The following is a 16057-nucleotide window of genomic DNA, read 5'->3' on the forward strand; positions in this document are numbered from 1 at the left end:
GTTGTGGCCTCTCCCGTTGCGGAGCACAGGCTCCGGACGCACAGGCTCAGCGGCCATGGCTCACGGGCCCAGCCGCTCCGCGGCATGTGGGATCTTCCCGAACCGGGGCACGAACCCGCGTCCCCTGCCTCGGCAGGTGGACTCTCAACCACTGCGCCACCAGGAAAGCCCTAGTTCTATGTTTATATCAACATACTAAATTCTGTTTCCCAATCCATCTGCAAAACTCATAAAGGCATGCTAGAAAGCATGCGTATTAGAGTGATGTCTGTCCATCATCCTCGAGGGGAAAAAAGTAACATTTCAACAACGGTGTCCTTGAAAGATCAAGCGAGGGCTGCAGATACCTAGCTGCTTCTCCCGCTCCTCACGCCGCTCCCTCGCCAGCCGCTGCCGGTCGTCAACGCGCAGCACTGGTGGAGGGTCTGAAAAGGAGAAAAAAAAAATGAGAAGAGGGGCAGATTTTAAGAAACGATATACACTGATAAATATCTTTTTGTCCAGTAAATCTGATGAATGAAATATTACTACATCTTATGTATAGTAACATGACAACAATTAGTACATGTAACTATACTTTCAGTGATACACTTTATTATAATTTTCCTGAGAATTTCCAAGTATTATCTTCTATTTAAAAATATTACATAAGAGGTTAGATTCTAAGAGTTCTCATCACAAGGAAAAAACCCATTTCTTTTTTTTTTTTTGTATAAGATGCTGGATGTTAACTAAACACATTGAGATAAACATTTCACAATATAAAGTCAAGTCATTATGCTGTACACCTTAAACTTACACAGTTTAATTGATGCTGTATGTCAATTATATCTCAATAAAACTCAAAAAAATAAAGTAAAATAAAAAGACACACAGCCCCCCCCCCAAAAAAAATTTGTGTAAAACATAACTGTGCCTTTGGCTTGTATTTATCAAACAATATATATGAGGTTTTGTGTTCCTAAGCTACTGAACCTCTATTGTTTTTATGCTTTAAAAAGCCTGTTCCTTAACAACACATAGACTCCTAAGTGAATTTATTATACTAAATAGATGTTCACCAGATAGATGTGAACAGCCCAGCTCTGGAGTCAGATGGGCATGAGATCACTTCCGGTTCTGCCACTCACTTGCTGTGAGATTTGGCCGAATTACTCACCCAGTTCTCTAAGCCTTAAGCTACGATATGGGGTTCATGGGTTTTTCACTTACGGCCTATGAGGATAAAATAGAATCTATCTATCTCACATCATTGTAAGGATTAAATAAAATAATGCTTGTAACAGTGTTAGCACAGTGCCTAGCACTTGATAAATCTCAATAAATTCATTCATTTACTGAACACACTGAATATCTACTGTGCACCAGGCAGTGTTGTATGTGCTGAAAAGAGAGCTATTAACAAAAAAGACAGAAATCTTTGCCCAAATGGGGTTTGCTTAGGGAAAATTTACAGAATAAATAAGTAAAATATAGAGAGTGAAAAAAGGGGCGATATATAAAATGTTAGGCTGCGATAAACGCTAAGGAGATAGCAAAGCAGCCAAGGGGATTGTGAAATGGCAGGAAGGGGAGGTCTGACATTTTGGATAGGTGCCAAGGGAAGTCTAATTGTGATGGAAGCTTTTATGTGTAAAAACCTGATGGAAGTAAGGGAGCTACCCATGCAGATATTCCAAGAGAGGAAAAGCAAGTGCAAAGGCCCTGAGGTTAGGAGTACCTAAGGTATTCAAGAAACGATATGAAGATCTGAGCCACTGCAGCAGAGTGAGATCAGTAAGTGATGGGGCCAGAGACCTGGGGGCCTGGTGAGGACTCTGGACTATGCTCTGAGTGAGATGCCACCGAGGAGTTTCCAGCAGAGGGTCACATGAATACACTCACTCTGCCTGTTACTAAATAAAATGAAAAGCATAGTAATAATAATAATGATGATGATGATAATTACACTTAAAATCAGCTTTATTTTCCCTGCTACTTAATTAACATCACAATTTTAAGATCTCTTATTAAAAATAGAAACCTACTGGAATAATACTTTAGAGACAACTGGCAGAGCTTCATCAACAGACTTAAAGGACTTGCATCCCAAATGCGTCTTAAACGTCACGGAATTTGTACATTTAAGGGAAATAAAAACTGTCTAGGGGCTTCCCTGGTGGCGCAGTGGTTGAGAGTCCGCCTGCCGATGCAGGGCACGCGGGTTCGTGCCCCGGTCCGGGAAGATCCCACATGCCGCGGAGCGGCTGGGCCCGTGAGCCATGGCCGCTGAGCCTGCGCGTCCGGAGCCTGTGCTCCGCAACGGGAGAGGCCACAACAGTGAGAGGCCCGCGTACCACATAAAAAAAAAAAAAAAAAAAAAAAAAGCTGTCTAAAAGCACATTAGGAGCTGCATAAACCTGGCAGTGTGCATCATGGGCAGAACCAGGCGATGATATTTTATGCTTTTCCTTTGCTTTAAGGTATGCTTTTTCAAAAAATTCACAATATGAATCCCTCACTATCTCATACTCATTATGATAATTATTTCCCAGATTTACTAATCATTTATGAGGTCTCAAATATTTTTTATGTAGAAAAATGTGGCCTCTGGTCCCAAAAGGTTTTCCTCTGACACAAGAAGAGGGGCACGTGGACTCCCCTCAGGCACTTTGTTAAGGATCACAGACGGGGGAGTTCTGCTGTCATTTGTTTTTGGAAATGACAGCCATAGCAAAATGGTATTTTGAAGAAAAAATGATCTGAGAACAAAAGCCAAAATGAAGTTAGAAGAAAGACTTCCGACAATTACTTATTGCTTAAAAGAAGCCCTTAAATAATGAGGTTTTACTCCCTCATGAAAACTTTGATTTTATTATGAAACTTGAAAACCAACTTTATTTATAAAAGCCACATAAGCACATTATAGAAAGTCTGTAAAACAGAGTCTATAAAGTCAGATTTTGTTCATGGAATATGGATATGTGACATTTCTACCTTACTTTCAAGTACTTGCCAAATTTCACACAAAATTTTGAAAAGCAGGTTTTAATAACAACGTATGGGACACACACACTCATCCTCACCTACCTTCTTCCATCCAAACCAACCCTGAGAACTCTAAGTCAATAACTGATGTTCCTGCAGTCATGAGGCAATACTCAGTTATGCAATGGAATGCTTGCTTGCCTTTTAGATGCATAGTTGGAAAAGAGCAATGCAAGAGGGGTCACAGTTTACCTCTGATTTCTATGGTATCATTTCATATGAAAATTACACTCTTCACAAACTGTATCCTGTCTGGTAACAACTGTATACAACAACAGGCTGTATACAGTTCTATGCAGATATATCAATAAAAACTATAAATAAGGGCAATGCTTAAGAGTCGGATAATTCCCACTGGCCACCTTTATCACTTCAGTACTGATCTCAATCAGTATTTATTTAGAATTAGATTTGAGGAAGTTGAGAACAAATGCAACACATTTCTAAAGTATAAGATGCATACTGACTATGATATGCTAGACAATTTCGGTTGGTTTGGGGACCTGGCAATAGAAAATACTGTAGAGTGAAGAAGGTATTCAGTTTGAATTCTGTTTCCGCCCTTCTGGTCACATTAATAAAAAGCCACTCTGATACTAGAATGTTAATAAACACCCTGTGACCGATGACAGATGGCTGTGAATGCAGGTAGGGAAGAGCAGAGAGCCTGGTCAGTTTTGTTCATTGTTATATTCCCCATGCCTAGGACTATACCTGACAGGAAGGAAGGCATTCGATAAGTACTTATTAAATGAATGAATGAGGGGACTTCCCTGGCTGTCCAGTGGTTAAGACTCTGTGCTTCCAATGCAGGGGGCGTGGGTTCAATCCCTAGTCAGATAACTAAGAACTCCACATGCCAAGGTCACGGCCAAAAAAAAAAAAAAAAAGAGAGAGAGAGAGAGAGAGAGAGAGAGAATGAATAAACAAATGAGCCAACAGCTTTAGCTAACTTTCAGAGCCAGTACACTTCCATCAACCTTCACTACTGGGGCAATCTCATACCAGTCTTGTAGTTGACAACAGACTTTTAAAAATGTAAATACTAGCGATTACAATTTTAAGATTTAATAACTAAAAACTGATTAAAAAAATGATCTTTAAAGGTAGGATTTCAGAAAGAAAAAATACAACTGAATAATTCCAAGTAAATAGTGAATTTTCTGTAATTTTTGTCTCCCTCTCATTTCTACCTTCATGTCACTTTTCTCTGGAACAGAATGAAGGTATAGAAAATGAGTTGACATCACGAACATTTCACATTGTTTCCCAACAGATCTAACATTGTTAGAATAGAACTGGGTTACTTATTCTCAGATGGAGAAGTTTTAAGAGAAATAGGATTTCGCTGGCGGTAAGCTTGCAGCTACACTCTGCATCCAACCTCCTACCTGTGATGATTGCAAAGTAGAGGGACCACCCAAATGAGGGCACTCTTAAAAGTGAAATGGCGTGCTGGTAAGAGTCTGTCTGTGGCGACGTGTGTAAACCTGGACTATTCTGCAAAAATCCGAACTAAAGAGTGACCCTCAAAGATCAAGAAAATCAACTCACTTTGACAAGGCTTTTTTCCAAGAACTCACTAGACCCTGACTCCTATCTGAACCACTACTGTTTATACAGTAAACTGCTTCTGTTAGGGCTTTGCATTTTACAAGGACTTCCATATATGTTATCAGTTTATTCTTCACAATAATCCTATGAGTTAGCCAAGCAGCTAGTCATTCAATGAAGAGTTATTGTGCCTATTTTCCAAATGAGAAAACTGAAGGAAATAAATGCATGTGACTAAGGAAGGTGGCACAGTTAGGTGTCAGAGTTAGGGCTTAAAATCCCATCTTTAACTCAATCCTGTCCCCGCTTTTCACAGCATGGCATCTACAGAGTCATTAGAATCAGAAAACGGCTGGAAGATTACAAGTCATGTTTTCCTCCACGAGGGAAATTTATTTATTATTTATAAGAAGAAAGTTCTCCTGGCTCTTCTAAAGACTTGTGGTGGGGAATAGTAGAGGGATAGGAATTAAGAGGCATTTTTAATAAACTGGAGTTTCTGCTCTTCTCAGGTACGTGCACAGTAGTTCATGAAGAAAATGCAATTTCCTCTTCTAATCAGGTCAAACTTTTACCACTTGGGTTACAATCAAGGATGAGGTGAAATGAGTCCTCTAAGAAATAATCGCTCGAAGCGCAGAGGGAATGCGTGGGAAGAAAATTCGCAGCTCGTTCTCAGTAAAAGTTTCACAGGGGATGTGGCAACTGAGAAGGATCGCCAGAGACACACTTGGCTTTAAGAAGTGTGGATGGGATGGGAGGAGGGTGTTACAGAAGGAGAATAACGTAAGCTTGGTGTTTCCCAAAGTGGGTGGAACAGTGGAGTCCAAGGCTTGATTTTAGGTCATACACAGACAACTTTATTTTGCTGAAGTGTGGTTGATTTAGTGTTGTGTTAATTTCTGCTGTACTGCAGGGTGATTCATTTATACATGTATACACTTTTTTTAATATTCTTTTTCATGATGGTTTATCATAGGACATTGAATGTCGTTCCCTGTGCTATACAGTAGGACATTGCTGTTTATCCAGGAAATTCTATATATAAAAGCTTACATCTGCTAAAAAACAAACAAACAAAACTTTTACCATTTGGAGGCAGCTGATGGAGCTCTGAAGAAGCATCTCGCTCTTCCTCAGTTAACCGCAGTCATAAACAGACTTTGTAACTTTACAAAGTGTCTCTTTTGGACTTGGTTCAAGTAGTCACAGCTGAGAGTACCCTTCCCTCTTGGATAACACAAGACACATAGTGTGCACATATTCATAAAACACCATGAGGACCTTCCATTACATGTTTTAAAAGTAAAATATTAACAATTTGAATGTGAACAGATGCTTTCTAAATCAGAGATGTTCTAGAGCATAAGTATCAGACAGTAAAGGAGGGCAAGAAATTTAACTAAAATTTACTGGATAAAAAGGGACCCTTTTTCATTGTTAGGATACTTGCATCTGGTTAGGGCAATACTCAAAATATCCCCCAAACAGCATGTGCTTCTTTTCTTTTTAAGTTCCTACAGTAAGAAAATCAACAAAAACTGCTTTAGACAGACATTCCTGTGACTCATATCCCATAAAATCAAAAGGTTTTACTCAAGCCTGGAACTCCAACTTGGAACCGCTTATGTCACCTTCAGAGATACTCAGGAAGATAACATGGTGGTTTTAAAAATAAGAGTCTTCTATGCACCTTTGCTATGTGTATACACAAGAAAGCAGACTCAAGGATACTTAAAAGATGTAACCTGAAATGAAACGTCTCCTCACTGAACTTGACTCTGGCAACATAAATCAAATGGCTCTATAAAGAGATGGCCAGTTGGAGCAGAAAAGATGTTTTTGGCCTCTATATTTCTATGCACTCTGCATATGTCTCTTCTGATAATGGAAACACTGTGTTAGAATGATTTATTCATATACTGGTTTACTCCACCATACTGTCAGCTAGAGGGTAGGAATTATGTCTTTTAATAATATTTCCCTACTACCTATACGGTACTAGCACCAGATAAATAAACAAGTTATCGGGATATAAAAGTATAAATTGCACAGTAAAGAATGTAGGAATTAGAAGCAATGGTTGATGGGGAGAACAAGGGAAAACCAGTACAAACCATTTAGCTATGTTCAATTCTCATGGTAAAACAAACGGGATTTTCATGCTAAAGAGCTTCTACTTCTACAAGGATGCTCACTGGAGTATAAGGAACAAAAGTCCACTAGAACAAGCTGCATGAGGACAGGGGCCCTGTTGATTTGCTCATACAGTATCTCTCACAGTCCCAGTCATAGTGCAACTACTCAATAAACATTAGATGGTAGCTGGGCTTTGGGTGGATAGATGGATGGATAAATGAATGAAAATGCAAACTGGCTAAATGGGGAAATCTTAGCCTACAAATAAAAACTCCACTGAAACTACACATCATTTGCCACTAATGGTTACTCACGCGATACCTGCAATAGTACTGGTTATTTCTCTCCTAAATGACAAGCTAGATTTACCTTCTCTGTTCAAGACATTTTCCACATGGGAAAAAAAGCCCCACAAAACTAGGTGCAATAGGGAATGTTTTCTATGGGGCTAGGTACAGTTATTTCCATCTTTATTCTCACTGATTCACTTTTCTTGAGTGACTTTGGCCTTGGATGCAGCAAGAAGTACGCTTCCAAGAACCTCATGGGGTGTTCAATTTGCCTTTATCTTCCTTTGACTGTCTCTTATCATCAGACTGTAAGTTAGTCTCTCCCAAGGACCACACAATGGTTGTTGGATACCTGGAAGCAACTGCATTGTCTATTCAATTGTTTGTATTATGTTTACAGAGTGCTTGCTTCGTCGTATCACTGAGTGGAACAGACCATGAATCACAGGCTATTAGATGAAATTACTGTGTAGGTGTACAATCGTTGCAGGGAATGGAGAACAAAAACATCATTCTATACTAGCTATGCTGTGTGTAATGATTTCCTTAAGTGGTTTTTGAAAAAGTCACAAAAGAGATGTGCAACAATGCTGGGCATACAGGTACAGAAAATTGTGTCATATCTATCATTTCAGGCAGAATGGCAAAATTATTTCCTCTTATACACTGCTTGACAGTAAACAGTGCATTCACATACACCATCTCACTGACTGTCAAAATGATTCTGAGAGGTAAGTAGGGCATAGCCTTGAATCTCCATTTTAAAGAGAGAAAATCAAGGCGTGAGAGGTTCTCTGACATATTCATACGAGTCAGTCTGAGTGTGTGTTTTGGTGGCAGGACTGAAACCAAGCTCTCCTAAATTCTACCATGGCTAAGCCCTTTGGGTTAAGCTTCCTTTTTCCACAGCAAAGGCAATGAATAGTACCTGGTTTATTTCCTGTGTGGTTGCTATTTTGTCCTGAAATAGCAGAAGAAGGCCTGTTGGAGGCCGCGGTTTTCTTATCTTGCACTTTGTTGCCATCAGGCGCTATGCAAATGAGACAAAAGAGAAAAGACATACTTAGTTTCTTAAAATTTATTCAGAAACATTCACATATTCAACATTTACTGTTAACCCTTGTATCAAGTGCTAGGCTAGATTCAGGAAATATAAAGATTAAGCAGCCAACAACCCCTGCCCTCAAGGAGCACACTGTTCAGTGGGAAGAACACATTCAAAAATCAATAGCCTAGGGGCTTCCCTGGTGGCGCAGTGGTTGAGACTCCGCCTGCCGATGCAGGGGACATGGGTTCATGCCCCGGTCCGGGAAGATCCCACGTGCCGCGGAGCGGCTGGGCCCGTGAGCCATGGCCGCTGAGTCTGCGCGTCCGGAGCCTGTGCTCCGCAACGGGAGAGGCCACAACAGTGAGAGGCCCGCGTACCGCAAAAAAAAAAAAAAAAAAAAAATCAATAGCCTCAGCTCAACTAACCAATCCTACAGTGGTGGCGTGTTCAGGGTCCATGGAGTTGTTCACCCCGGCTGTCCCAGTTTATACATAAAGCAACCGGGAAGAAATAAGACTGGGATCTAGAGCCTCTGATCTTTGTTCTTACAGAGGTCATGCATTAGGAACCAAAAAATTCCAAGAACATAACCAAGCAGGTCACCAAAAGGGAAACAGGGAAATAATTTACTAGGATTTTGGAAACGCCTCTAGCAAATGTTCAATAACAAAGATTATTCAAGAGACTAAGGGAAATGTACTCTAGGAAGGCACCGAAGGGCAGAAATATCAGGCAATTCTCTGGTTATATAATAGGGTCCTTCAGGTAAATTGTTCTTCACACATATGACTTGAATGTATTTTTAAAAGATATTTAAAGTATCTTTGCTACTTCTCACAAATCATGTCAAAAACCAAGCCCTTGTTATTCCCTGCCTCCTACCCTCTGCCTTAAAAATCTGTTCCACCCAGTCTTCCCCATCCATTCAGGCAACTCCGTTCCTCCAGTACATTAGGCCCAGAGCCTTGGAATCGTCCTTGATTTCCCTCCTCCAATCACTCCCAAAATCTGATCCATTAGTAAGTTCTTACAGCTCTACCTTAAAAAACATCACCTCTACCACTACCTTTCTGATCTCCTCTTCCCTGTGTGACTGCAATATCCTCTTAACCAGTCTCCCTGACCCCACCACTGATCCTCCAGTCTGTTCTCATCTCGGCAGCCAGAGTGATCCCATTGAATCATAAGTCATGTCACTCCTCGGTTCCAAGGTCTAACAGCCGCCATCCCACTCAGAGCAAAATTCAAGGTCTGTCCATGGCCTACAAGGTACTATATGGTTTGGCCTTTACCTTGCACCACTTTCCCCCTTAATTACTCTGATAATACTGACTCAGATCATCATACTCAGATCATACTGACTGACTTAGTCCATCTCAGAGCCTTTGCATGTACCTGAAATGTTCTTCCCCCAGATGTCAACACGGGTTTCCCCTTCACTTCCACTGGGTCTCTGCTCAAAGGTAACATTAGAGTCCCCTTGATCTATCTAAAATAGCACCCCTATCACTCATTACCACCCACTCCTTCTTACTCTGCTTTGTCTGTAGCCCTTATCCCTGACATGTTACATGTTTATTATCTCCTCCATTAGGCTGAGGGAAATGGATAATAACTAGAAAACAGGACTCACTGGTTCAAGGTTTTGGAATCTGAAAGGGTGTGACAGTAGCTATGCTTCAGGAAGACTAAATTTAAAAATGGCACCTAAGATGTACTAAAAAAAAAAGTTACTAAATTTACCTTTTACCTCTGAATGAAGAATATACCAAATTATGGCTGTCTGTCAATTACATACAGTATTAACTAGCATAGGAAACCACAGACTAAACAGTAGAAAGCATCTTACATAGTACGTTTAACACTGTTTAATTGCTCAGTTTCAAATAACTTGTTGGCTTTAAATACAAGTTCAAACATAAACACTGATTGCTATAACAGACACTCTCATCCTACTTGCCAAAAACAAGTTGCCAGTCATCACCACATGGCAGGTAAAGTCCATACTAGTTAGTATTGGCCTATAGTCTCACAATTTTAGAGGTAGCCCCTAAAGACCAAAAATTGACTCAATTGGAACTCTGGTGCTCAGTATGGATAGAACAACATTCTTCCATATTCTGCAAGGTAATCTTAAAACTGCTCATAAAGAAGATGAACAGAAAGGAGGGTACACAGATTTGCAATGCCTTTATTATTTTCTTTTTATTATATAGCCACCTCCAGCACATAGTAAATAAAGCCTTAACTAGTAAGCTGTTTAAGGGAATCTTCTACTTAGTATTTTTACTTAAATGAAAGATAATTAGGACCACTTGTTTAGAATATATTTCAAATGTATTCGTTTCTTTCTTGCCTTGGCATATTTGACATAATTTAATCTGTCTCTGGTGATTGAATATCTGCAGTTGCCCCCAGGTCCTGACAACAGACATCAATCCTAGCTAAATATTATGTTACAGTAGACCATGAAGGAGATTAAACACATGTTCAGTGCAAGTGACTTTTCCAAATAATCCTTGATTAATCCCGGATAAAAAGCTTATTTATTTATTGTTTTTTGGTTGTAATTTGCTTTGTCTTGAAACTCAACTATAAGATATAAATTTCAATTAAACTGGAGGTCTGGTTACTTGAATTCCAATTTATCTACATCTGACTTTTAACAGATCCACTCTAGTTGAACATCTATCTGCCCACTTTTTTTGTTTGTTTGTTCGTTTTTTGCGGTACGCGGGCCTCTCACTGTTGTGGCCTCTCCCATTGCGGAGCACAGGCTCTAAGACGCACAGGCTCAGCGGCCATGGCTCACGGGCCCAGCCGCTCCGCAGCACGTGGGATCTTCCCAGACCGGGGCACGAACCCGCGTCCCCTGCATCGGCAGGCGGACTCTCAACCACTGCGCCACCAGGGAAGCCCTACTGTTAATTTTTAACCATTAGGTTGAACATTTGTCTAAAGCTTTCTGCTTTTCCATCGGTCTTTCCTTTCCACCAATGTAATGGTCCTTGTTTCTCCAAAAACCATTTTGGTTAACACTCTATCATGGTAAGAGGGAAGATAAACTCAAACAGACCTGGGTTCAGCTGTGAGCCCTGCTACTAACTAGCTCAGTGACCTTCAAATTTTCTTGACTTCTCTGAGTAGGTAACATGGGGGTGAAACTGCCTAACTCACAGGGTCGTTGGCATATAGGAGGTGTGTAGCAAATATTCAGCCCTCCTTCTCTCAGCGTTTACGCCCTTCCTCAAGGTCCTGGGCCTCCCACACTCGGAGGTGTAGCTGTGTGTTTGAGTTTGTGGGGAAGGTGTGCTTTGGAGTCCGTTGACCTGGCTCTGCCCCTTAGAAGCTGTAAACCGGCCGCACATCACTTAACCTTTCAGTCTTCATTTCCCCATCTGCAGTGCAGGAAAACACTTTCAGAGTTGTGAAAATTAAATGAGACTGCCAGGCCCACTGCAAGGCTCAATACATGGTGGAAGGTATTTTAGGCTCTCTCCCTATTCCCACACCAATGTGGGAAACCAGGTTTCTAGCTCCTCTGGGCTTTGCTTGCTCATCGCTAACAGGGAAAGCAAACCTGTGTCAAACTGGGGACAGCGGTCCTGGGGAGCAGAGTCTGGCTCTGCTGCTGCTTTCAGAGGTTTTCAGCTCAGGTACAATCGCATCTCCTGGGGGACTCAGGTTGCGGGACTTATTGGTACAGTTTCCAGGGTACAACCTGGCTTGGGAAGAGGTAATCATCCGTCTTTCTGGGGCTTAGAGAGATGACAGTTTTCTGAGATTTAATACCTTTCAAATTACCGTCACATTAAGTAAGTGTGAGCCTTAAAAAACAAAACAACAACAACAAAAAAACCCTCAATCATAATAGGAAAATAAAATCTTCTGAGGTGTTTTTTTTTTGTTTTTTTTTTTTTAAACCAAGTGCAGGGAATTTCACTGTTTGAGAACATAGTGAAAAGGGGAATTTATTCATTTTTAAGATTTAAACATTTAAAAATCTGGAAATCCTAGATAACTAGCAGGTAGGATCACATACACTATTTTTAAATGTACCATAAAAATAATACCATTTCTAAAATGATGCAAGTGACTTTCCAGTATTATTTATTTGAATCTCTTTTCTTTCATTTTTCAAAAAAGAAAACTAAGCCATATACTATGATGCTCAATAAGTCTTTGCTAGCCTTATAAAATTTTTATTGATCTTCCTGCTAGCTTGAAAGCTTTATTCCATTAGTGTCACATGTAAGTGTATTAAAGACAAGAGGAAGGATGGAGAGAAGCACCCTTGTGGTCTGGGACTCTGCCTCTAAGTCACTCTGCAACAAAATATGCTGGCAGCAGACACTTGGAGCTTTCATCCAGTAAAAATTCTGCAGTTCCCGGAAGTGCCACCAATGTGTCTCTGTAATCCATAGCCTCTACCATTCATTGCATTTGTCGCAATGTCTTCCCGTAAAGGTCATGGGGTTCCTACTGCTTTGTTTCTATTTTTGGCTGGATGGTCCGGTTGAAGAGTCTTCTCTCAATTGATCAAGATAACTGGTCCAACAAAAGCTTAATTTAGTAAAAACGCTTACTCTTGCAAGATATTTACGACTGCGACCTTAAGGACAATGCTGAGTTTAAACTCACTGAATGATAGGTGGTCTTGACCTCCACGAAAATTATGTACTTCTGTCACCATTTTAAAGGGTGGCATGTGGGCTGGGAAACAGCAAAACATTAGCCCTCAATTCCCAGCTCTGTATGATGGGTTGGACTCTGTGGAATCCAGCCCCATAGGCTACACACATAACTTCGGGGGAGTAAAGCAGAAGACAGAACGAGAGGCTGAACTGCACACAACTGTCATTTCTGTAGTTAAAAATGGTTGAATTTTGCAACTTCATCTGTCTCAATCTCAGAGTTTCAATCTACCCGTGCAGGAAAAAAAGTCAACATTGCAGGCCTGCAAGTGCTGTCCTGCTTTATGTCTTCTTGCTACGATAAATCTTAGCCACAAGTATGACTGTATGCTGAGTCCTGAGCCTTTCTTAGTGAATCACAGAACCTGAATCAAAAATAGCTTATTTGAAAATCTGGCCGCAGAATACTGCTCTGGCAATTGAAGAATGTTACTGGTTTAAAATCACAACATATAAAGATCACAGAGTAACTCTCAGGTAATTCAGAGTGTGTTTCACCTAAAATGTTCTGCTTTATGAGATCTTTTTGCTTATTTGCTTGACAGTTAAAATTTATTCTAATATAGCTGCCAGGAGTATTGTAACATTTAAGTCATAGCTATTAAATGTTTTATCCAATATTATTTATGAAAGTTGCATCAGGATAAGAAGGACATAATGCAATCTCGTAACTTCTAATGACTTTTCTGATTAACCCACATGATGGAGAAATTTTCAGTTTAAATTCCTCATAATTGTATGTGAAGTTGTATAGGAATGATCAAAGCCCATGGGAGTCAGCAGGAGACAAACCTAGGTTTAATTTCCCACTTCACTTCAGTTTTCTTCACATTTATTCAGTCAACACCCTACTCCGCGGAACACCTTGTGCTCAGTACTGGGAAAATAATATTAAGTGAACAACGCATCTTTTCTATCGCTTTTTCCTTTTCCAGACCCCTGGGAGCTTTTGATTCCCCCCAAAACTTCTCTTCCTTTAGAAACATTCTCCCCTATCATGGCCTGAAGCACAATCTTGACCTCAGTCACTTGCAAATCTGCATTTATAAACGGTCTTCCACCTCTAAGGAATATATGCTCATGCATCTCTGCTATCACTTGAAACTATGTCAAAATCTGAACTAACTGTCCTCACAAAATCAGCCAACTCAGTCTCCTTGTTACTATCAATGGAACCACAATATTCCCAGGCTCAGAAATGTTATGTGGTGTTTTCAATAAACATTTACAGACACTCCCATGGGCCAGCCACTGTGCCATGCCCTAAGAATATGAAGATTGTAGGACGCAGTGTCCACCTGCAAGATGCTCATTATCCTTTGGAGGAGACAATATGCAAATACATGCAGTTACAAAACCAGACCAATTCAGTTTTCAAAAATCAATACACTATAGAGGACTAATAACCAAATAAATGGTATAGTATTACAGGGATTCAGAGGTGGGAGGAGGTGCTACAGGGGGTAGTAGTGATGGGAAACTTCACTGGATAAAGATTTTGAAGAATGGAGCGAATCTGTATAAAGTGGTGGGGAAGCAGAGAACACGCCTGGCTGCGACATGGCATATGCAAAACTACCAAGGCAAAAAAAAACGAGAGAGCATCAGGGGACTGTCCAGTCAGAACAGTGGGTGTAGTAAGGCAGGCAGTTGAAAATAAGACAAACAGGCCGAGGTCAATGTGTCCTCCAATTCCATGAGTTTGGACTTTATGATGAAGGCAATGGAAAGTCACTGAAGCATGGCCACACGGCACTTCCGGCTGTGAACTACTCTAGCTTCAGTGGACTCTGGATAAATGAACGGTGAGGCCCAACAAGCCCGCTGGAAATGTATTTAAAAAGGTTATCATCTTAATAAAAGGAAATCAGACTAAAACCAGTCATCTTAAGAACTCCACTTTCTGGATAATTTAATAATTATTCAGATTTTTCTACTTACCCTTAACTCTTAATCTCAAGAGGCGATTATGTAACCATTAAGGGGAGAAAGTGACACGAGTGACTGCGGTGAAACCTCTGTCTGTAGCTGAAGCATCAGGGAGCAGGGGAGGAGCAGAGTCAGTGTGGCCAGCCTAGCAGGAGCCAGGGCAGCACCACACAGGGACCCTGCGCAGACGCTCCGGGTCTCCTCTGCTTCAGATCCTGAAGGAAATGGGGCCCCAGCCACGAACTCCAGGGAGCAAGAGACTAGGTAGGAAGAGGAAACATGGAATGGAGGAAGTGTGCCTGGCTGGGAAAGAGGTGGGGTGTTTTTTTTTTTTTAATTTTTTTTGGCGGTACGCGGGCCTCTCACTGTTGTGGCTTCTCCCGTTGCGGAGCACAGGCTCCGGACGCACAGGCTCAGCGGCCATGGCTCACGGGCCCAGCCGCTCCGCGGCATGTGGGATCTTCCCGGACCGGGGCACGAACCCGTGTCCCCTGCATCGGCAGGCGGACTCTCAACCACTGAGCCACCAGGGAAGCCCCTGGGGTGTTTTTAAAGGTCATTTTGCAGGTGGGTCAAGAAAAAAAAATATGGGTAGATGCTGATGAATATCTTTAATCATTCATAGACTGCTCAGGATGGGGAAGCAGCCACTTCACCATGCAAACTTACAGGTACTGTGCCATGGCAACGTCTATAACTAGAGATACTGAAAAACAGTGCCAAGTCTGATTTGCCCCCCTGCACCAGGATAAACCACTTCATGGAATGGCACAACACCTGGCCACATTTAGCCTGGCAGCAATAAGAACCATGAACTATTTATTCAGCACTCTATTGCTCATTTCTTGTTGCAAAAAGAAATGCAATTCAATGAGAACATTCGGTAATAATGTGTATCCGAGTCATACACTGCATCTTCCTTATACATTCTGTTGACAGAAACAATTCAATTAAGACCTTTTTCTTTGCATTTCACACACTCCAGATAGAATAAAAAGTAATGACTTGGCGGCTACACTAGACTACATTAGAGGCTTGTAAGACCCTGTGGAGGTTTTAAAATCTGGAGGGTGCTCATCCAGCAACAACGAAGAGTGACTAAAAGTCACTTTCTGATAACTTCATTTCTTCATAATGAAAAAAAAATTATGACAGTGATGGAAAACGATATTCAGCCAAAAAGCAAAGAAATTTGTCCAATACGGAGATAATACCAACCCAATGCAAAGACATTGATTTTACAAATATAATCCAACACTGTGCCTAGTTATGTGATGTATGGGAACAGAATTCACCAGAAACATCACTCATCTTCAAAACAATAAGGCATGAAGAATGAAACAGATACATGTAGCTGTTTATTAACATTTCATCAT

The 16057-nt window shown here is 40.9% G+C and overlaps 1 protein-coding gene across 1 annotated transcript in view; it reads right to left on the reverse strand.

The window, feature by feature from the left end:
- The window catches only part of MAP7 (microtubule associated protein 7), a 156023-nt gene that overhangs the window by 54851 nt on the left and 85115 nt on the right, over nt 1-16057 (reverse strand). Inside the window, exons 2-3 of the mRNA XM_007468744.1 lie at nt 7939-8040; nt 348-425 (exon numbers count right to left, since the gene is read on the reverse strand). Coding sequence (XP_007468806.1) covers nt 348-425; nt 7939-8040 — 180 coding nt within the window. The remainder of the gene's footprint in view (nt 1-347; nt 426-7938; nt 8041-16057) is intronic.

The sequence above is a fragment of the Lipotes vexillifer genome, unplaced genomic scaffold (genome assembly GCF_000442215.2).
Source record: "Lipotes vexillifer unplaced genomic scaffold, Lipotes_vexillifer_v1.1 scaffold1572, whole genome shotgun sequence".
Lineage (NCBI taxonomy): Eukaryota > Metazoa > Chordata > Mammalia > Artiodactyla > Lipotidae > Lipotes > Lipotes vexillifer.